Here is a 23310-nt window from a genome sequence, read left to right as displayed (position 1 = left end):
CTCTTGGCCCTGAGCACGCTCTCCAGCACCCTGGGCACATTTGGAGATTTATGAGCCGTCACCAGGGGTGGTGCGTGTGTGTGCGTGTGTGTGTGTGTGTGTGTGTGTGCATATGCATGTTCATTCGAAGGAGAGTAGCCAGGAGTCAGATGGAGTGAGTTGTGAGACATATGGAAAAGTTGGGACCCAGATTAGTCTTTGAGACTTTGGAGAATCAGTTTGCTGTGTAGGCCGAGTCCCGGCTAAGCCCTGACCAAGCAGACAAGGCAGCTTATTCCCTCATCCCTCTATGAGCTCAAAGTGACTTCAGCCTGGCCATGGGGGAGGACCAGCAGGGCTTGCGTGGGCAGGAAAGACAGATTCCTTGGGGAGCCAGGGAGAGGCTGTGGGAGCAAGACAGAGACCTGGTCTCCTGGGCTGTCCAGGTCATCTATCTCCTCCATTCCCGTGTTGCTGTCCATTAGAGGACCAGGTCGTCCTCATTGTCCTCCAGCTTCCAGGCCTGAGAGAGACTACCCTGGAGGTCTGTTTGTCCTCTGCCCTGGTCAGACCATGAGTGGAGCATTGTGGTTGCCTCTGGGCATTCCATTTCAGGAAGGATATTGGTAAGCTGGTGAGTGTGCTGAAGAGGGTGGCCAGGATGGGGAAGGGCCTCAAGTCCCTGCCATATGAGCATTAATGGAAGGAAGCCTGAAGAAGTGAAGACTTGGGGTGGGGGTGGGGGTCATGAAGGCCGATACATGGAAGAGGGATTGGCCTTGTTCTGCCTGGCCCCAGAGGACAGAACTGGGAGGGGAGTGGGAGGTCAGGAGGGGGGTGGGGAATCAGAGGAAATGTCACACTTTCCATTCTGCCCCCTTTGCCCTCCCCCCCAAAATAAACACTCTGCGAATTTTCGGGGCTTTGCCAGGCAAACTTCCTCGGGGCTCCCTGTCGGGTGTGAATGAAAGAATTGATTGAGTAGCCGCTGGAAAGGAGAGCCGGGGCCAAAAAACCTCCAGTGTTTATTTTCACTCCCAAACACTAAATCAGGGCTGTTCCCCTGCCCCCGCTCCTCCCCAGGCCCGTGAACAGCTCTGAGCCGGGGTGGCTGGCCAGTGAGCAGGGCCAGGTGGGATTTTCTGTTGGAACCAAAGCATCAGGTCAGAACTTTTTTTTTTTTAATCTTAGTGGGGAGGGCATGTTATAGGAGTGAACCTTGATGAGGCAGTGTCTCCACATGGCCCCTTTGGGGGTGTACTCAGACCTTGAAGTATGGGTGCTAAGGAGCTTCATTTCAGACGACTCAATGACATTGACCTATTTAATCAGGAAAACCTCAAATGTTTCGACCTTCCCGTGCCCCTCTGTGCTCTTTCTTGTAGTCGGCTGTAAGCTGGACAGCATCTCCTTCGAGAGCAAGGCAAAGCACCAGCCCAAAGGGAGCTGACTTTCCCCTGCCCCCCAAGCCTCATGGTCCTGCCCCTACTGAATCACACCTTCCCCAGGAGCATAGTCTTTGGGTACTTAAGTGTCTCGGTTTAAAAGAAGGGAATTTCACCATCCCTTCCTCCACAACCCTCAATCAGAAGCCCAAGAAATGGAGGCAGGCCTTCTCTAGGGGCTCATCCATAGGACATAGTGGAAGGTCCTAGGTTCTTGTCCTGACTCCACCAATGAATCACATGGCCTTGGACAAGACCCCCAACCTCTGTGAGCTTCAATTTCTCCATCTGTCTTAGGGGAAGAATAATGTTGACCTGGCTTACCCCCGAGGGTTGTTGTGAAATCCCTTTGGGACCTTAATATCATCATACAACTGTAAGACCTTGGCTGAGTCCCCTAACTTGCCTAGGCTTTTCAGTTTCCTCTGGGGTAAAATTAGGGGATGGGCTAGATGAGGGGTCTCCCAGCCCTAGATCTGGCATTTCTGTGGGAGGCTGGAAGAGAAGAGGCCCATCTGACAGAGCATTGAACTCTGGACTTTGTGAATCAGGACTTCAGAAGAGGTTCCATTTGGAAGTGTCCTTGGAGGGCATCTGGGCCATCGGTGTCCAACTCAAACAGAAATGGGGTCTGCTAAATCATTCATAAGAATCCCCATGGGATTCATATTGACTTAGAAAACCACATATGTCTCTATATTTCTTCTTTTATTAATATATCAACACATTAAATGCAGATGGGAGTGGCATTTTCATCTGGTTCTGACCAACTTCAGTGGGGCCTTGTTCAGCCTCTGACACTTCTGAGCTAGGCCAATCTCTATCTGTACAGGAATAATATCTACAATATCCCCACCCACTGCTTGAAGACCTGTAGTGATGGGGAGCTCACTACCTACACACCAAGGCAGCCCAGGCCATATTAGGATAGTCCTCAATGTCAGGACTGAAATCTGCCTCAGGACATAGCTCCCAGGCCTGCCCTCTGGAACTGGGAATGAGAGAGCCTAAGTCAAGGTTGGCTATTTCTGTTTAGTTTATTACCCCTGGATGGCCTGAAGGTCAGCAGCTGGCTTTCTAAGCACTTGATTCCATTCCCCCTAACTCGGAGGAATGCCTGAGGCACAGTAGGTAGAGGACTGGTCTCCGAGGCAGGAAGACCAGAGTTCGAGACCTGCTTCTATCCCGTATTGGCTGGGGGACCCTGGAAAGTGCTTAGTTGCTTCTTTCAGACTTGAAGTTATGGACAAGTTGTTGATCTGCACCAGAGGAGGGGCTTTCCAGGTGGATGGAATCACAAGGTTGGACCAGGGAGGACCCAAACCCACCAGCCACCTCCCTCCACGCTCTCTCAGCCCTTCTCCGGACTCTTTAAAAGCTCTCCCTTTCCTGCTTTTCCGAAAGAAATAAAAACAATACCTTGCATTTCTCTAGGGCATTGGGGGTCATAGGAACATAGGTTTAGAGCCACAAAAGACGTCGGCGACCGTCTCATCCCACTCCTTGGTTTCATTTGAGGAAGCTGACCCCCAGGCCCCCTAGGTCACACGTGCAAGAAGTGGTAGAATGCACTTTCCCTACAACAATACTGGCTTTGGCGCAGTGCCTGGCACACAGTAGGTGCTTACTACTGTGTGTACGGGCAGGTTGACTGAGGCTCAGAGACCCGTTGGTTACTGTTAAGTCAGTATCAGAACCACGTCTCCTGCCAAGTCAAAGGTTCCTTCCACGCCACCAGGCTCGGCTGCCTTCCTGAAGCAGGGAAGGCGGCCCTTTTCTGGATTTCTCCCTCTCGACCCTCCCCTCCAAACATTTTGGGGAGAAGAAAAAGCCTAAGACGGCGGGGGAAAACCCTGGGCGGCAGTGAACAATGCGGCAGTGTCTGCTTGCCACAATGCCTTTGTTGTGTGTGTGCGCGCGTGTCTGTGTGCGCGCGCGTGTCTCCCCCTCCCTGGGGTGCGGGTGTGAGTACATGTGCGTGTGTTTCAGAGAAGGAGGTGGATTTTGTTGAAAAGCACTGCTTCCCCAGCGTTGGGGCAGCTGCGGGGGAGTCGGGGTGGGGGTCCAGCAGCAGCCGGGGCCCCACCGCTACAATGCCCAATTGTGGTCTTTGTTGAAACGCTGGCGGGCCGGGGGCCTCCCGCTTATAAAAATAAAGCATCGGGGAAGTGGCGGGGGGCGGGAACAAAAGGGGCTTTTTGGAGGGGCGGCCTTTCGTATACTGTGGCTCTATTTATCCGAATGTGGGCTCCCTTCCCTTCCTGGAAGCAGGGAGAGGTTCTCTGCGGAGCGCGGAGCTGATGATATCACGGCCAGACGAGGCTTCATTAAGCGCACAGACGCCGCTGCGCCGGGCCAGGGGGAGCGGGGCGAGGGCTGGGTCCAGCTCCTGCCGCAGCCGAGGCTAGGGACTCCCCACTGCGTGGAGCGGGTGTTGCAGGGAAGGTGGTCCCAGCAAAGGCTAAGGGCGAGTGCCTGCCCTGGTCCTGGAGACGTTGATCCTGCTTTTCCCCATTACGTGATCCGCTTACTGCCTTCTGCTCCAGGAAGCCTTCCGATGAATAGGTCATTAATAGAGAGATGGATAATTAGATAAGGTCAGAGGTAGGCAGCTAGTGCGTAGAGTGGGGAACGTAGAGTCAAGAAGGTCAAATCCTGCCTCAAACATTCACCAGCTGTGTGACCCTAACCCAGTCACTTAACCTCTTTGCCTCAGTTTCTTCATCCACAAAATGGGGGTGATCACAGCGCCTCCCTCTCAGGTTGTTGTGAGAATCAAGTGACTTCGTATTTGTTTTGTGGAGCCATTTAAAATTTATTTTCTTTCCAATTTCATATAAAAACAATTTTTGACATTTAAAAACAATTTAAGTTCTAATTTCTTTCTCTCCCTCCTTCCCCTCCCCCCTCATTGAGAAGGCAGCAATTTGATATAGGTTATATATGTGCAGTCATGCAAAACATATTTCCATATTAGTCATGTGAAAGAAAACACAGAGCAAAAAACTCCAAGAATAATAAAGTAAAAAAAAAAAGATGCTTCAATCTGCATTCAGACTCCATGGGTTCTTTCTCTGGAGATGGATGGCACTTTTCACCAGAAGTCCTTCAGAATTGTCTTAGACCACTGTAGTGATGAGAATAGTTAAGTCATTCACAGTAGATCATTGGACAACATCGCTGTCCCCATGTATAACGTTCTCCTGGTTCTGCTCTCTTCACTTCGCAGCAGTCGGTGTAAGTCCAGGTTTTTCTGAAAGCATCCTGCTCATTATTTCTTATAGCACAATAGTATTCCATATGCTGTATATATCCCACAATCATATACCAAAACTTGTTTAGCAGCACCCCAATCGATGGGCATCCCCTCAATTTCCAATTCTTTGCCACCATAAAAATTGCTGCTATGGATATTTTTGTACATATAGGTCACTTTAAAAAACATCTCTTTGGGATTCAGACCTAGTAGTGGTATTACTGGGTCAAAGGGTGTACCCTTTGGGCATAGTTCCAAATTGATCTCCAGAATGGTTGGAATCAATTCACAATTCTACCAACAATGCATCGGTGTCCCTATTTTTCCACATCCTTTCCCATATTTGTCATTTTCCTTTTCTGTCGTATTAGCCAATCTGATGGGTGTAAACTGATGCCTCAGAATTGTTTTAATTTGCATTTCTTTAATCAATAGTGATTCAGAGCATTTTTTCATGTGACTATAGACAGCTTTGATTTCTTCATCTGAAAACTGCCTGTTCATATCTGTTTATCAGTTAGGGTATGACTCATATTCTTATAAATTTGACTCAGTTCTCTATATATTTGAGAAAGGAGGCCTTTATCAGAGAAACTGCTGTAAATTCTATTTTCAGAGTTACAATTACTGCGTATTTATCTCCATCCTATTTTCCCCGTTTATCCTTCTCTCTTTCCTTTTACCCTGTCCTTCCTCCAAAGAGTCTTGATTCTGAGTACAACCTCCCCCAATCTGCCTTCCTTTCTGTTACACCCCACCTGCCCACACACACCTTCCCTTTCTACTTCCCTGTAGGGTAAGATAGATTTCTTTACCTGCGTGTGTATGTTGTTTCTTCTTTGAATCAATTCTGATGAGGGTAAGGTTCAAGTATTGTCTCCCACCTCCATCTTTCCCTCAGCTGTAAAAGCTTTTTCTTGCCTCTTTTATGTGAGATAATTTACTACCTTCTACTTCTCCCTTTCCCCTTCTCCCAGTGCATCCCTCTTTCTCACCCCTTAATTTAATTTTTTTTAGATATCATCCCATCATAGTCAACTCACACCTGTGCCCTGTTTCTCTATATATTCCTAATTGCCGTAATAATGAGAAAGTTCCTAGGAGTTACAAGTATCATCTTCCCATGTAGGAATATAAACTGTTTAACCTTTCTGAATTCCTTATGATTTCTGTTTCCTATTTACCTTTTTATGCTTCTTTTGAGTCTTTTTTGAAAATCAGATTTTCTATTCAGCTCTTGTCTTTTCATCAAGAATGCTTGAAAGTCCTCTGTTTTTTTCTGGGTAGGTGATTCCTGATTGTAATCTTAGCTCCTTTACCCTCTGGAACATCATATTCCAAGTCCTGTTATCCATTAATGTAGAAGCTGCTAAATCTTGTATTATCCTGACTGTGGTTCCCCAATATTTGGATTGCTTCTTTTTGACTGCTTACAATATTTTCTGCTCGATATGGGAGCTCTGGAATTTGGCTATAATCTTCCAGGGAGTTTTCATTTTGAGATCTCTTTCAGGATGAGATTGGTGGATTCTTTCAATGACTATTTTACCCTCTGGTTCTAGGATATCAGAGCAATTTTCCTTGATAATTTCTTGAAAGATGATATCTAGGCTCTTTTTTTGATCATAGCTTTCAGGTTGTCTAAAAAATTTTAAATTATCTCTCCTGAATCTATTTTCCAGGTCAATTGTTTTTCCAATGAGGTATTACACATTTTCTTATATTTTTTCATGATTTTGTTTTATTGTTTCTTGATGTCTCATGGAATCGTTAGCTTCTATTTGCCTCATTCTGATTTTAAAGGAATTATTTTCTTCAGTAAGCTTTTGCACCTCCTTTTCCATTTGTCCAATTTTGCTTTTTAAGGCATTCTTCTTCTCACTGGCTTTTTGTGCTTCTTTTATCATTTGACCTAGTCTGTTTTTTAAGAGGCTATTTTCTTCAGTATTTATTTGTACCTCCTTTACCAAACTGTTAATTGTCTTCATGATTATCTTGTGTCACTCTCACTTCTTTTACCAATTTTCCTCTACCTCTCCTATTTGATTTTTAAAATCCTTTTTTGATCTCTACTAGAAATTCCTTTATTGTGGCCTGAGACCAGTTCAGTTTTTTTGTTGAGGCTTTGGATAAAGCTGTTTTGACATCGTTGTCTTCTTCTGCACTTGTATTTTGATCTTCTCTGTCACCGTAGTAACTTTCTGTGGTCAGGTTCTTTTTTGTTGTTGTTTGCTCATTTTCCAGCCTATTTATTGACTTTTAAGTTTGTGTTAAAGTTAGGCTCTGCTTCTGGGGTGGAGAAGGTACTGTGCCAAGCCTCAGGCTTTTTGTGCTGCTGTTTTCAGAGCCAATTCTTTAAGTTTCCCGTTCTTCCAAGGGGGTGTGATCCAAGGAGAGGTGCAGTTGCTACTCTCCAGGTCTGTGCTCTGGTCTGTGAGTGACCACAAGCCCTCTTTTCCGACCTGGAACTGTGACCAGGGTCCTTGCTCTTGCCAGTGCTCCCCCTTACCCTGGGATTGTGACCCAGAGCCATGTATGAGCAATACAACAGAGTTCTCTCCCAGTGTCAGCAAAGAGTCCCCTGTAATCTCCTTCTGACCAGTTGTCCAATCTCCTTACCATCTGTGGCCTGAGAGTTCTGGAAGTTGTTGCCCTCAGTTCAGTCACCCCCAAAGCCTGGCTTGCTGGGAGAGGCCTGAGCTGGATTGCACTTCACTCTCACCTCAGTGAGACAGACCTTTCCTGCTGACCTTCTGAGTTGTCTTGGGTTGGAAAATTGCTTCGCTCCATCCCTGTGTAAGCTCCACCACTCCAGAATTCATTTTGAAGCGCTGTTTTAAAGTGATTGAGAGGGGAGAGCTCGGGTGACTCCCTGCCTTTCCTTGGCCATCTTGACTCCATTCCCTGTTTTGTGGACCATAAAGCCTACATCAATTCTAGTGATTATTATTGTGGATAGATAAAGCATGTATCATGCACTTACATTGTGCCAGGTATCGTACTAGACACTGAGATAGAAATACAAGCAAAAAAAGACAGTCTGTCCTCAAGCATCTTACATTTTAAAAAATTTATATATTTAATTTATTTAGTTTTCAGCATTGATTTTCACAAGAGTTTGAATTATGAATTTTCTTCCCATTTCTACCCTCCCACCCACTCCAAGATGGCGTATATTCTGGTTGCCCCATTCCCCATTCAGCCCTCCCTTCTGTCACCCCATTCCCCTCCCATCCCCTTTTCCCTTCCTTTCTTGTAGGGCAAGATAAATTTCTACGCCCCATTGCCTGTGTATCTTATTTCCTAGTTGCATGAAAAAACTTTTTTTTTGTTTTTGAACATCTGTTTTTAAAACTTTGAGTTCCAAATTCTCTCCCCTCTTCCCTCCCCCCCCCAAGAAGGCAAGCCATTCAACATAGGCCATTTTGTGTATCATTATGTAAAACCCTTCCACAATACTCACATTGTGAAAGACTAACTATATTTTGCTCCTTCCTATCCTATCCCCCTTTATTGAATTTTTTCTCTTGACCCTGTCCCTTTTTGAAAGTGTTTGTTTTTGATTACCTCCTCCCCCTATCTGCCCTCCCTTCTATCATCCCCCCCTTTTATCTTCTTCCTCCTTCTTTTCTGTGGGGTAAGATACCCAATTGAGTGTGTATGGTATTCCCTCCTCAGGTCAAATCCGATGAGAGCAAGATTCACTCATTCCCCCTTACCTGCCCTCTCTTCCCTTCCTACAGAACTGCTTTTCTTGCCACTTTTATATGAGATAATTTACCCCATTCTATCTCTCCCTTTCTCCCACTCTCAGTATATTCCTCTCTCATGTGTCAACAACCCGGCTGGCAGCTTCTGTGGGGGTATAAGATTCACCCACAGTCAGCACCCAGAAAGCTGCCAACAGCACAGGTTCTTTTGATCTGCTTAATTAAGGAAAGCAAGGTGAAGGGGTTGACAAGCTTACTTTTAATTCAAATATCATTCAGTTAGTTCAGGGGAAAAAACCAGCACCCTGAACTTCAAAACAAAATGCAAACGAATTACAAACATCAACAGATTTTGTCTGATTCAAGTCCCAACAGATAGTTACCAGAGTTCAACAAAGTTTCAACATCCGGGTTTACAAGCTGGAGGGCTCCTTAGCTACAGCTGCCCGGAGTCTCCTCATCAACACCATCTCCAGAGCCCCACACCAATGGCTCTGTCCTCCCTTCTTATAGGGCTTCAGACATCAAACATCATCTGAATCACCAGAGCTCAGGCTCTGGTGATTGGTTCTTGAGTTGGCCCCTCCCCTCAGGACCCTGAGAGGTTCACATCCACATGGATTACATTAACACCTAATGGGGTTTGGGCCTGGGGCTTAGGACCTAGTAAAGCTCACTGAGATAAATTGAGTCACTCAAAGAAAACAAAGGCCATTCTGGTTACATCTCATCCCTTAATTTGATTTTATTTTTTTAGATATCATCCCTTCCTATTCAACTCACCCTGTGCCCTCTGCCTATATATATACATATATACACACACACATATTATATACATATATACATATACATACATATACATATATATATATATGTATACATATATATACATATTCCCTTCAGCTACCCTAATACTGAGGTCTCATGAATCATACACATCATCTTTCCATGTAGGAATGTAAACAAAACAGTTCAACTTTAGTGAGTCCCTTGTGATTTCTCTTTCTTGTTTACCTTTTCAAGCTTCTCTTGATTCTTGTGTTTGAAAGTCAAATTTTCTATTCAGCTCTGGTCTTTTCACTGAAAAAGCTTGAAAGTCCTCTATTTTATTGAAAATCCATATTTTGCCTTGGAGCATGATACTCAGTTTTGCTGGGTAGGTGATTCTTGGTTTTAATCCTAGCTCCATTGACCTCCGGAATATCATATTCCAAGCCCTTCGATCCCTTAACGTAGAAGCTGCTAGATCTTGTGTTATCTTAATTGTGTTTCCACAATACTCAAATTGTTTCTTTCTGGCTGCTTGCAGTATTTTCTCCTTGATCTGGGAGCTCTGGAATTTGGTGACAATATTCCTAGGAGTTTTCTTTTTGGGATCTTTTTGAGGAGGTGATCAGTGGATTCTTTCAATTTCTATTTTCCCCTCTGGCTCTAGAATATCAGGGCAGTTCTCCTTAATAATTTCTTGAAAGATAATATCTAGGCTCTTTTTTTGATCATGGCTTTCAGGTAGTCCAATAATTTTTAAATTCTCTCTCCTGGATCTATTTTCCAGGTCAGTGGTTTTTCCAATGAGATATTTCACATTATCTTCCACTTTTTCATTCCTTTTCTTCTGTTTTATAATATCTTGATTTCTCATAAAGTCACTAGCTTCCACTTGCTACAATCTAATTTTTAAGGTAGTATTTTCTTCAGTGGTCTTTTGGACCTCCTTTTCCATTTGGCTAATTCTGCCTTTCAAGGCATTCTTCTCCTCATTGGTTTTTGGAGCTCTTTTGCCATTTGAGTTAGTCTATTTTTTAAGGTGTTATTTTCTTCAGTATTTTTTTGGGTCTCCTTTAGCAAGTCATTGACTTGTTTTTCATGGTTTTCTCGTATCATTCTCATTTCTCTTCCCAATTTTTCCTCTACTTCTCTAACTTTTCCAAATCCTTTTTGAGCTCTTCCATGGCCTGAGACCAGTTCATGTTTTTCTTGGAGGCTTTTGTTGCAGGCTCTTTGACTTTGTTGACTTCTTCTGGCTGTATGTCTTGGTCTTCTTTGTCACCAAAGAAAGATTCCGAAGTCTGAGACTGAATCTGAGTGCGTTTTTGCTGCCTGGCCATGTTCCCAGCCAACTTACTTGACCCTTTAGTTTTTTTGTCAGGGTATGACTGCTTGTAGAGTAGAGAGTACTTTGTTCCAAGCTTGAGGGGATGCACTGTTGTTTTCAGAGCTATTTCTATACAGCCAGCTCTGCCACCCCAGCACTCCTCCTCCCCCAAGAACTGCCAACCTGGACCTGATTCAGACCTAAGAAGGCTCTGCACTCCTGCTCTGATCTGCCCCTTAATTCCTCCCACCACGTGGGGCTGGGGCCAGAAGCAATTGCAGCTGTAGTTCTGTAGCTGCACCACCCCTGCTGTCCCTGGAGCGGTGGCCGAACCTCGAACTCCTTCTTTCACTCTGTCCCCCGCAGCTTTTCCCACTAACCTGCTCTGTTGTCTTTGGTGTTTGTGGGTTGAGAAGTCTGGTAACTGCCATGGGTCACTGATTCAGGGTTCTAGGGCCTGTTCTGCCCGGCTCCTGGTCTGGTTGGTCCTGCGCTCCCCTCTGCTCCCAGCTCCGTGCACTATAGACCTTACCCAGCGACCATCCAGGCTGTCCTGGGCTGGAGCCCTGCTTCCGTCTGCTATTTTGTGGGTTCTGCAGTTCTAGAATTGGTTCAGAGCCTTTTTATAAGTTTTTGGAGGGACCTGGCAGGGAGCTCCCACAAGTCCCTGCTTTCCAGCTGCCATCTTGGCTCCGCCCCACCCCTTACATTTTAATTGGGGGAGAAAGGGGAACTGGAGAGTGTGTGTGGAATGAGATGGGGAGGGTTCTCAATTCTTCCTTTGTTTATCTGGAAGATATCAAACCCTGCCTCAGACACTCATCAGCTGTGTGACTCTGGAAGAGCCAATTGACCTTTGTCTGCCTTGGTTTCCTCATCTGTGAAAGGTGGCAGTGTCAGCGCCTACATCACAGGGTTATTGTGATGATCCAAAGGGATCAATCATATTTCAAAGTGCTTTGTCAATCTTAGGGCATGGTATAAATGCTAGTGGTTATTATTTGTGTTAGAAGAGGCCAAAGCTGCTCTGGGCCAGGTCCAGGATTGTAGGTGTCTCTTAACCTGCCTGGGCCTGCCCCTCGAAGGCTAAGCCTGGAGTCAGGATGTCATAGGATGCTGGAAGCTTCATCCAACCCTCTCATTTTACAGATGAGGACACGGGGCCGAGAGGTTAAGAGACTTCTCCAGGGTCACACAGGTAGTTAGTAAACAGAGCCAGGACTGAACTCAGGTCCTTTCATTCTATGACCAGCTTCCCCTTCATTACTCTGGTCTCTATCCAGAAGACCTGACCACTCCTGACCACTCCTCTTCCCCCCCCCCATCTTATCCCCACAATCTGAGAATGGACAAACGGGAGCAAGTTACCTCTGGAATCTGCCACATCCACTTCCTCAGAACATGCCTTATCCTCTAAGGCAAAAATTCAAGGCTGTTTTCAGCTTATGGGATCTCTAGTCCCCAAACCCTGTTCTATCCCTCAGCTCTTCGAGGCGGTCCTGGGTGAGGAAGTCATCCCCTAAAATTCCTCCCCTAACTTCCAGTTATCTGTCCCCCTGGAGTCCAAGTCTGACCCTGCCCCCCCTTTCTCTCTGCTGGAGTCAATGGGCCTGGTCATCAAGACTGATAGGACAGCACATCCCCCGCCACACACTCTTGGATCCAGTGATGCTGGCCTGCTGGTTTGTTCCTTGCGCAAGAGGCCCCATCTCTCAGCTCTGGACAGTCTCCCTGGCCTGCCTGGAACGCTCTCCCTGCTCATCTCCCCCTCCTGGCTTCCTTCGAGTCTCTCCAGGAAGCCTTTCCCCATGCTCTTTAACTCTGGTGATGCTTCTCTGTGGATTATTTCCAGTTTATATTGTTTATATTGTTTGCATGGCTGTTTCCTTCATTAGACTGTGAGCCCCTTGAGGGCAGGGGCCATCTTTTACATTTTTTCTTATCCTCAGCACTTAAGACAGTGCCTGGCACGTAGTAGGTGCTTAATAAATACTTACTGACTCTCAGCTATGGTTCCAGAAGCCAGGCTGGGGCCTTGAAGACTTGCATCAGCATCCCCAGGCAGAACTATGGCCAGCAATTCTTGGACCTTGGATAAATTTAGTTGAACAGGATTTGGTGATAGATATAGAGAGCACTGTGTCCTGGATCATGTAGAATCCTAGTGAGGTGGTGGCTCATCCCCCGACAGGCTAACCTTGCTCCTTACTAGGAACCTTCGTCCCCTGGGAGGGGGAGGGGCAAGGGAGGTTCTGGCACTGTCCCTGGATCCTGTCTGTATCACATCAGCTACTTCCCAGGACCAGATTCGGAGCTGAACTCCCTGCTGGACCTCCCATTCAGCTCTCGAGTCCTTTTATTTGCAGAGATGATTGGCAGGTCCTGAGCCCAGTGACCTGGCTCAGGTGGGCAGCCTCGCCCCCTCCCCCAGGTTCTCTTTGATGAGTCCTGGCTGTTGGGTTGACACATTTTCAGCATGAGCCAGAGGTCTGCTTTCTCACAGTTTTGTCCTGTCTCTTCTTCTTCACATGCTTGCCACAGACCCATACGCCATTGTCTCCTTCCTCCACCAAAGCCAGAAGACGGTGGTGGTGAAGAACACGCTGAATCCCACCTGGGACCAGACACTCATCTTCTACGAGATTGAGATCTTTGGGGACCCCAAGACTGTCGCAGAGAACCCTCCCAGCATTGTGGTGGAGTTGTACGATCATGACACCTACGTGAGTCTCCCTCTCTCTGGCTCCTCCACCCAGCCAAATGTCTGGTCCAAAGCGCAGAGCAGCACAGAGAGTGCTTGTGATTGGGAAGGAGGCAGTCTGGTGCAGTGGTTAGGGCCTGAGTTATAGTCAGGAGGATTTGGTTTTGAATTCTGCCTCTGACTTGAGGCAAATCCTTTTCCCTCTTTCTCAGACTCAGTTTCCTCCTTTGGAAAAAGGGCGGCAGTAGTAGCATCTACCTCCCAGAGTCGTCGTGAGGACCAAACGAGATCATTTTGGTCATTTGTCTATATCTTCTTACCAAACCTCCTTTTAATAGAGAAAAACAGTTAAAAGCGGGTTACCCAATGATAGTATTTGATGATGCGTATGACATTCTGCCCCCATAGGCCCTCACCTCGGTGCTGGGAGCGGGCAGAGGCGTTGCTCTGCAGTTCTCTGGGATCCTTGTTGGTTTTTCAGTGACTCAGAGCGTGGTTTGTGAAGCTGGATTCCTCCATGTTTCTCCTAGGGTGCTGATGAGTACCTAGGGCGCTGCATCTGCCGACCGAGTCTGCATCAGGCACCAAGGCTGACGTGGTTCCCAATTTCGAGGGGAGGCCGGCCTGCTGGGGAGCTGCTTGCAGCCTTTGAACTCATCCAGAGGGAGAAGGTGAGGCATCGGCGGTGGTAGGGCTGCCCAGCGGGAGATGAGATCCCAGGTCCCAGATTCTGTATGCTGGGGTCCTCTCCCTACCGCCAAGTTGGCTGGGTCTGTCTCTAGGGGCCCTGACATAGCCGGGGCTTAAGTTGTGGTTGCTTCCTCTCAGTCAGGAAAGGAGACCCACGTTGCAGCTGGCTGAGCCTTGCCAGGGAAGGCTTCTGGGAGGAGGTGTTTTTGAGTAGCATTCTGAAGAAGGTCAGATAAATAACACAGCAGAGAGGATTTTTATGGGGAGGTTGGAGGATGGATTTCATTGGGGGGGGGGACTGAGAGAAGCATCTCCTAGCCCCCATTTATGGAATGGATAGAAATGACATTTTCCTCTCCTTTTCCCCATAGCCGGCGATCCATCACATCCCTGGTTTTGAGGTAGGCACAGTTCTTCCACTTTTCAAAAAATCTTAGCAGAATGTTAAAAATTTTGCTTACATGAAATTGAGAAAAAATAAAATAAAAAAGAGAGAAAAGCCCCCTTAGCCAATATTGGCCAGGCAGGGCTCTCACCATCCAAGGACCCAGGCTCACCTTTCTAGGACCGCTGCCTCAGGGATGTAGCTCCTTTACATCTTGTCAGCCTCCTGAGCACCAAGAGTCAACGGTGGCTGTCCCTCAGCCAAGATGTCAGGAAAGCCCAAAAGCTCTTCCTCAGCTCTGTCCTGGGTGACAGGTTAAGGACAGAGGAGCCACAGAATCCAGCCATGTCCAGCTCAGCAAATGAGCCTCCATCAGATACCGTGGGGGATTCGACTCTTTTCTCAGCCAGGCCATTCTAGCTCCGATGCCCTGAGGAGTCTGACTTCTTTTCTTATTGTTGTTATCAATATCATTATCATTAATATTATATCACCCAGAGTCCCCAGGATAGCTGCCCCAGGTTCGAGGCACTTGGTGTATTCACTGAAACCCGTATCTTCTGAGCCCCCATTGGTGTGGTTCTTTTACTAAGTCAACTAGAGAATGCACTCATTTAAAGGTAAATCAAATAGCATAGCAAAATAAATAAGAAGAAGGATTCCGCCATGAACAGACATGTACATTCTGCCACAGATTATCACCCTATGAGTGGAGAAGAGGACATTCCTCCATCCCCCCAACAAGCATAAAAAGGCATACCTGCCAGGAACACATGTGGCCGATGATCACACAGGAAGGGGCATACACCTAGGGAACATGTGCAGCCTTACTTTCTGGTTACAATGTGCTTTCCCCACAATACGCCTTTGTAATGGGTGGTATGAATACAGATGGCACTGTTTTACAGACAAGAAAATTGAAGGCCAAAGACGTTAATTGCCATGCCCAAGGTCACTTCGGAAACAGCTAGTGGGGGCAGAGGTGGGATATGCATCTTAGCCTTCTGATTCCAAATCTATTTTTTAAATACTTCACTACATATCCTGTGTAGAGTTTCTGTCCAGCTAACTCTCTTTTCTATCAACACTTACACAGTCTTATGTACAAAGGCCTTTGTTTACATAAAACGCTCAGAGGGGGATGGCTACAGTCCATCCAGGGAAGGCATAGAAAACAAGACTGTGATGCCAGTCACCCTCATCTCTTAGCCTTGGCAGCCTCTGCCAAGGTCTCCATCTTCTGATGGTCAGGAACTTCTTTCTTTTATCTAGCCTAAGGAGTCATATTTGGGCAGCTAATTTCTGACATACAGGTCATCCAGATTGTGGGTTTGTTGAGGGGATAGAGTTCCCATTAAATAACCAACCAATGAATATATATTTATTAAGTTCTTAGTATGCTAGACAAAATAAAATGGTTCCTGCCCTCAGATAGTTTGTGTTCTCTTGGGGGAGACATCAGATACACATGTAAATAAGCAGCATGGCTCCATTTGGTGAGTTGGACATGGGGCCTGGAAGACTTGCCTTTCCTGTTTACTTGCTGGGTAACCCTGGGCAAGTCACTTGGTTTCTCTGAACTTGTTTTCTCATCTGTCTGTAGCACTTCTAGTCCCCATCTCAACAGATTGTTCTAAGATTCAGATGACATCACGTTTGTGAAGCTTGTTACAAACAATGTAAAGTGGTCCGTGAATGTTAATGATTATTAATGAGAGGTTTATTTTTTCTTCATCCCTTTTTCTTCCCCTCCTGAAAAATCAAATTACTTTAATGGAATAAACCAACCTATGTGACGCAGACGAATGAGATTGCTGGTGTCGTGGATGAGGTAAGTTGGACCACTCTGGGTAAGGGGCCTGGGTCCTTGGGAGCTAGAGATAGAAGGGGTTGGGCATAGTACCTTCTGTAGGATTCACCTGAGCTCTGTATTGTTGGAGAGACAAGAGAAGGGGCAGTCAAAGCTCCTGACCTCAAGAAACTCATAGATCGGGGACTCCCACATGCAATCAGAAAACACCACAGAACAGCTTGAAATCAACAGCCGAATCGGGTGCCTCACACGTTCCAAAGTTGAGAGGTCAGTGCAGGTAGGGGCAGCTTCCTGGAGGAGGTGTGAATGGCGCTCCTCTGACCAGTGATGAGGAGGATGTGGAGGAGAAGAGCTGGAAGGTCTAGGGCATGAGCAGGGTAGAGGAAGCAGGGTGATAGGTGGTTGGGGCTGGGAAGATACTTAGAATTTCTTTAGGTGAAAGGAAAGGTCAGCCTTTCAGTCAATCAATAGGCATTTAAAAGTGATTACTATGTGCCAAGCATTGTGCCGAGCAGAGGATGGACTGGAACAAGGAGATATTGGAGGTGAGGAGACCAGCCATAAGGCTATTATAATAGTCTGGGAGTGAGGAGGTGGAGGTCTGAACTAAGGTGATGGCTGAGTGAGTGTGGAGAAGAGGACATATGTTATTGATATGGTGAAGACAGAAATAACAAGATTTGCTAACAGATAGGAAATGTGGAATGAGAGCAAGGGAGGATTTGAGGACTATAGTGAGGCTGTGACCCTGGATGACTGGGTCCTTGAAAATACTAAGGAAAGTCGAAAAGAATAGATGGTTTGGGGGAGAAGATAGTGAGTTCAGGTTTGGATGTGTTAAGGTATTAGCCAAAAGGCAGCTGGTGATGCATGACCTGGAGACCATACTGGGACTATTGTGTTCAGCTTGAGGCACCATGTTTTAGGAAACCAATTGATAAATGGAGTGTCCAGAGAAGGGCAAATAGGGTGGTTAAAGTCCTTGACTCCATGCCTTAGGAGCACCATTTTAGGGGGAGAAGAAAAGACTGGAGAGGTGAGACCCAATGGTTTTCTTTGAGGGTTTGTTATGGGAAAAAGGTTAGATTAATTCTGCTCATCCCTAGAGGGAAGAGCATTAGGTAGGAGTTGCAAAAATTTAGGCTCGACACAAGGAGACACTTCCAAGAGCTGTGTGCTGTCTGTCCCAAAGGCTGTGGTGGAAGAGCGTGAGTTTCTCTTTCAATGGAGGTCTTTAATCCAAGTGGGAATGATCTCTTGTTGGGAGTGTTCTATGGGGGACTTTTGGACTAGGTGATACCTGAGGTCTTTTCTGACACTGAAATGCTGTGGTCTTGTGATATTCCACTCTCTGGGGATAACCTTCATTACCAGAAAGGAATGAAGACAGTGTATTCCTTTAAAAAGTGGGTGTAACAAATGATTCAATCAACAAGGCAAGCATTTATTAAACACTTACTATACGCCAGGTGCTAGAATGCAAAGAAAGCCAAGAAGAGTCTCTGCCCTAGGAGAACTTACTTCTGGTGGGGATAGGGAGGATTCAAACCAGCAGCCCCTAGAGACTTGTCTGGACAGAGCTGGGTGCTGAATGTTGGGGGGAGAATCTGACTTGAGAGGACACACATTTCCTGCCCCAGGGGAGCTGCTGGACTGGAGACACATGTTTTGTGTTATGTGCTATTGTATCATTTCTGGTTACTGTGATGGGCCCTCCCCTCCCCTCCCCTCCCCTTCTGTCCTCTCTGTCTTCCACACAACAACAATATAAGCCCCCTAAGGCACAAGTCTGACTGTGTCATGATGCCCAGAGCCCCTAGGACAGAATACAGACTCTCCCCAATCTGATTTCCTCCTGCCTTTCTGGCTTTTTCATGGTTCTCCCTTTTGTGTATTCTATTTTCCAGTTAAAATCTTTCCTAAATTCTTCACAGAGGTCACCCTGTCCCCATCTATGGAATGTTTTTTGTTCTTTAGTCATTTTTCAGTTGTGTCCTACTCTCTATGACCCCATTTGGGGTTTTTTGGCAAAGATACTGGAGCTGATGCCATTTCCTTCTCCAGCTCATTTTATAGGTGAACAAACTGAGGCAAACAGGGTTCAGTGACTTGCCCAGGGTCACACAGCTAGTAAGTGTCTGAGGCCAGATTTGAACTCAGGAGGATGAGTCTTCTTGACTGCAGGCCCTTGGCTCTATCCATTGCCCCTTCATGGAAAGTAGGCCCTCCTTAAATGCAAGGTACAAAGGAACCCCCCTCCCCCCAAAAAAGAAAACCAGAAACAAAACTTTGAATTTGGAATCGGAGGAGCTGGGTTTGAGTTCTGACTTTGCCACTCACCCGATTGACCCTGGGGAAGTCAGGAGAGAGAAGGAGCTTCTCTGGGTCTCAGTTTCCTAATCTGTAAATTAGAGATGTTGGATTTGAAGACCTCTGAGATCTCTTTCAGCTCTATATCTGTGACCCTAGGCCTAGGGAGGCTGTGACTTACCCAAGATCCCACAGGTGTCAGAGTTAGGATTTGAACCCAGATCCTCTCACCTCAAATCCAGCCACTGTCTCCAGGAGGGGCCAGAGCGACCTTGAAAGCCTTTTCGATTTTCTACCATGAAGCTGTTCTTATTCATTTCTTCTGTCTCTTTCCTGGCTCAGCCCCGCTCCCCTCCGCTCTGGCCTTTCTCCTCCCGGCTCCTCTTTGTTCAGAAGACAAAAGCAGGGCGCCATAGCCAGAGGGAGTAAACTCAAAAAAGCTTCCATTTGGGATTTCCTGAGACCCCTGTGTGTGCTGGAAAGGGGACTAAAGTGTGGGGGAGAAGGAGGCCCCTTGCTCTGCTTTCAGGGTTCGGAAAAGGAGGTGACCCTGTCCTGGGGGCAGGGAGGAAGCATCGGAGTCTGCAGCCAGGTGTCCTGAGCTGAGGGCCGGCCTCCTGGGTCCAGCTCTGGTTAGTGAGGGCGGGAGCATCCAGTCCGCTTTTGGTTGCACCCTAAAGGACTTGCTCCAATGGTAGGGACAGAGCCCCACTGGAGTCTCCACTTTTCCCTCTGCATGCCAAATGTGGGGGGGACGGGGGTCCGGATGCCAACAAAGGGCCACTGGGGAATTGTCCCTCCTAACTTAGAAGTAGGAAAGAACCTTGGTTTTCAGGAAATTTGCCAGAAGCTGCCCTACCTGTCCCCCACCCCCCAACAACACAAAAAAGTTGGGCAATTTATTTTATAAGTTACTAAAGCCTCCCCCAGCCCCAGCCCCGCTGCTCCCCCGCCCGCAGCCCTGGCCTTAATTTAAAACATTGTTTTTGCTGGGAGGAGTAATTGCAGCAACATGTTATTCCTAATGAGCTCGACAGGGACAGACAATGGAGGTCTCCAGGCTCTGGCATTCAGACGAGGTCCTGCCTGCTCTGGTGGTGGCCGCTGTCGGGAGCTCCCCAGAAGGGAGAGCCAGGCACCCCGGCCATCTGTCCTGCTCACAGGCAGCCCTCAGCAACCCACAAGTCGGAATTAGAAGTTGCCGTTCAGTCGTTTCTCAGTCCTGTCTGACTCTTAGCAACCCCATTTGTGTTTTCTTGGCAAAGTTCTGGAGGGGTTTGCCATAACTTCTATAGGTGAGGAAACTGAGGCACGCAGGGTTAAATGGCTTGCCCAGGGTCACACAGCTAGTAAATGTCTGAGGCTGGATTTGAACTCATGAAGATGACTATTCCTGACTCCTCACTCTACTGGGTTCAAATCTTGCTTCCTCCACTTTCGACCTGTGTGATCTCAGGGAGTCACTTAATCTTAGAGTCCTCATACATAAACAAGAGGGTTAGAAGAAAGTCGTCTCTTAGGTTCCTTGTGACTCTAGGTCTGTGATCCCGGGTCAGCTTGCCTTCAGTGCCTCGGCATCCTCCTAGGAAGTAAGAATACTGGACCAGATGAGCTGGGAGGGCCCTCTGGATGCAGAGCTCTGAGAGCTGATTGTTAAATTTCCAGTGCGAGCATCTACACCTCAGAAATTGGCAAGCTATACATCTGGGATCGACTCATTATCTTCATGCTCGTCTAGACTTAAAAAAAGCGAGGGAAAAATATTAATAATGAAGGTGAAATTTAGAAGTGCGTCATACCTACTACTTCCCACTCCCCTTCACCGTAACCACCGACCAGCACAGCCCCTGGTTCTGATCTGAGGGCTTGCCTTGTTGGACCTAGATTCTCCTCCTGGCCATGGGCTCTGGGGGGCAGCAGGGTCACTGGCTAGAGCCAGGTAGGCTGGGTTCATCAAAGCAGCCCTGATCAGCGGGCTGCGAGGGACTTTCCACCTAAGGCTGAGTGGAAACCTCTCTACCGGACTACAGATAGCTCCCGTTTGTGTCACACCTTGAGGTACACAAGATGCTTTACACGAGGTAGCTGGCGGGTGAGGCTGAGCATGCCAGGGACAGGCAGCGGTGGGCTCCGGACTCTGTCGTTCAGACAGGCTTCCTCCCTCTCACGCAGGGATACAAGGAGATGATGTAGGTAAAGCACTTTGCAAACTGTGAGCGCGTGACAAGTGAATGCTGCTGTTATCATCCTTCCAGCTCCATAGAAATCCTAGCTGTCCTTATCCTTATCTAAGCTTCACAACAACCCTGTGTGTGTGTGTGGGGGGGGGGAGGGGCTGATAGTTTCCCCACTTTACAGATAAGGAAACTGAGGAACAGAAAAGCTAAGTGACTTGCTCAGAGTCGCACGGCTAATAGGCGACTGAAGCAAGATTCAAACTCAGGTCTCCCTGACTCCAAGTCAGACCCTCTCTCCGCTGCATCGCCTATGACAAACAGCCATCTAGCTGCTTAAGGCCCTCCCATGTTGGGGAAGTCACTCCTTTAGAAGATACTCTGCCCAGCCTGTGAACAATCCCCATCGTTAGGAAGTCATTGTGGCCCAAGGCGTACAGGGTTGGTGTCCCTGGGTGTCCTTTCTATCCCCCATCCCTGAGTGTCCAGTCTGTGTCCGGTCCTCGGGACTGGAGGAGGATTTCTGGGTAACCAGGTGGTGGTTCCCTCCTTTCCCCCTCCCTGGGTCTGGCCCACCTCCATCAGTGGGGGCAGAGCTGTGGGTTAGGGTTAAAGACCAAAGAGGCGTAAGGGCCCCCATCTAATAGTGGAGACCCGGGGTCTGCCCTGGTGGAAACATGGGCCCTGACATGAGGGATCCCCTGATCTGGGGCTGGGGGAGACCCTGTCCTTGGTCTCAGATTGTCCCTGGTCTAAACTTAAGAAGTGATGGGAAAATAGTACTAGTGAAGATTAAATTTAAAAGTGTGTCACTGGTCTAATGCGCATGTTTGTTTATATCTTGTCTCCCCATTAGACTGTGAGCTTCTTGCGGGCATTTCTTTCTTTGCCTCTCCAGTGCTTAGCATAATACCCGGCACGTATTAGGTGCTTGTTGGCTGACCTTGCTTTCTGGGACCCCCAGATCTGGTGGGGAAGACATAGGCCCTGCACTCAGGACAACCGTGGTTTGATGGAGAAGGCCTTCTCTTTGCTCTGGTGGAACATCAGATCTCATGGTCAATGGGAAAGACAATTCAATTTAACAGACATTAATAGGTATCTGCTTTACATAAGGAACTGTGTCAGGCAAAGAGAGACTACCAAAAAGAACCTGGCCCAGGCACTGCCCTCTGGGAGCTGTTGGGGTGGGCTGAGGGTCGATGCCATCATCGATGCAGGCGTGGAGGAGGGTTAGTGGGATTGGGCTGGAACATAGAAAGTGTCGAGGGGAGCAGCCTGGAAGAAAGCTGGACTGGGAAGTTGACACTCTGCTGGGAAGGGCTTTGAATGCTGGAGTCAACGCTTACTTAGTGGGTTATAGGGAAAATCGAAGAAGATTCCAAAATTTTGAACCTGAATGACAGGGAGGATGGCTGTGCCATTTATAGAGTTGTGAAAGCTGGGGGGTGAGGGAAAATGATGAGTTTGGCGTTAGCTATCATGATGGTGAGATGTGGCAGGACATCTGGGGAGGCATCCCTTTCTGTCCACCCACAGGGCTGTGGCCCTAGCTCCAGACTCCTTATCCTCTTCTCTGACTGCTCATCTTCCTCCTGCCATGTGTTTCTCCCTCATCAATGCCCTTCAGAATCCCTGGCATCCTTCAAGGTCTAACTTCTACAATGGGAAGATTTTCCCAATCCCCTAATTTTTACTGTTTTCCCCCTTCTCCATTACTCTTCTGTGTTCATGTTTTCCCCCAGTGGGAAGTAAACTTCTTGAGGGCAGGGGCATCTCTAGTACCTGGTGCTCAACAAATTCTTGTAGTTTGAGCTGAGGGATGCGGGCAGGATCTGTTTGTAGAGGGGAGCGGTAGCAGCACTGGCAGGGGTGGCCCGCAGAGGACAGAGTGTGCAGAGGACTGTAGAGATGAATGAAGCCTGATTATGGAGGGCCCTGAAGTGCAGGCACAGGGATTGGGGGTTGATGGAGAGGGCGATTGGGAGCCATCAAATGTTCTTGAGCTGAGGACGTTACAGAGGAAGGAAGTGGTGTGAAGCAGAGGTGAGTCTGGCCAGGTGGAAGAGCAGGGAGGATGCTGCTGTAAAGCACAAATTCAGTTCAGGTCCAAAAGTACTAAAAGCTTGCATGTGGATAGCACTTGAGAAGGAGCCTGACAAAGTGGACTGAGGGCGGACCTCAGAGCCAGGGAGGGCTGGAGTCACATGCTTGCTAGCTGTGCGACCGGGGGCTAGTCACCTCATTTCATCGTCCGTGAAAGATAAGGAGATGCCTCCTCCGGGCCACCCAGGCCAGCACTCACCTTTGCAGAGGAAGACTCAGGACACAGAAGTCTCTGAAATGTTCTGGGGCAGCATCGGGAGTAGAGGGGAAGCTTCCCAGAGGCCTCTGGGTCCTGGGAGAGATGACCTTGCCCCAGCGCTGGGACATCGGCTTTTTCTAACTGCCTTCTTTGCTTGTTCTCTCCTGCCCTCCTCCCTGTCTGGGCCTGGCTCTCCGTAGCTGTGCGCACCTGCCTTCTTCCTCCAGGGCCTCATCCAAACGGTACTTTCTCTCCTTCTCCTCCTCTCCCTCCCTGCCCCCATCCCACCATCGTCTGGGTTTCTGAGATATTGTGGGCAAATTGCACATCTATAAAGTGCAGCAGATTTTAAACATGCTTGGGGTGGGGGGTTTCTTCTTTAAAGGGACCCTGCTGCTCCTGAGCCCTCAGGGGGCCACCAGGGGACGGAATGCCAGCACGTGGCAG

At 47.7% G+C, this 23310-nt stretch overlaps 1 protein-coding gene across 15 annotated transcripts in view; it reads left to right on the top strand.

Annotated features, from left to right (window-relative positions):
* The window catches only part of DYSF (dysferlin), a gene marked incomplete at its 3' end in the record, with an annotated part of 227243 nt that overhangs the window by 163040 nt on the left and 40893 nt on the right, over positions 1-23310 (top strand). For 12 of the 15 annotated variants that reach the window (XM_036749059.1, XM_036749057.1, XM_036749063.1 and 9 more), the window contains 4 exon segments: positions 13027-13208; positions 13717-13857; positions 14248-14277; positions 16063-16092. In XM_036749059.1, coding sequence (XP_036604954.1) covers positions 13027-13208; positions 13717-13857; positions 14248-14277; positions 16063-16092 — 383 coding nt within the window. 15 annotated transcript variants of the gene reach the window in all.

Source organism: Trichosurus vulpecula, chromosome 3 (assembly GCF_011100635.1).
Source record: "Trichosurus vulpecula isolate mTriVul1 chromosome 3, mTriVul1.pri, whole genome shotgun sequence".
Taxonomy (NCBI): domain Eukaryota; kingdom Metazoa; phylum Chordata; class Mammalia; order Diprotodontia; family Phalangeridae; genus Trichosurus; species Trichosurus vulpecula.
Note: the sequence above shows the minus strand (reverse complement) of the source record. Positions and strands in the feature narration are given on the sequence as shown.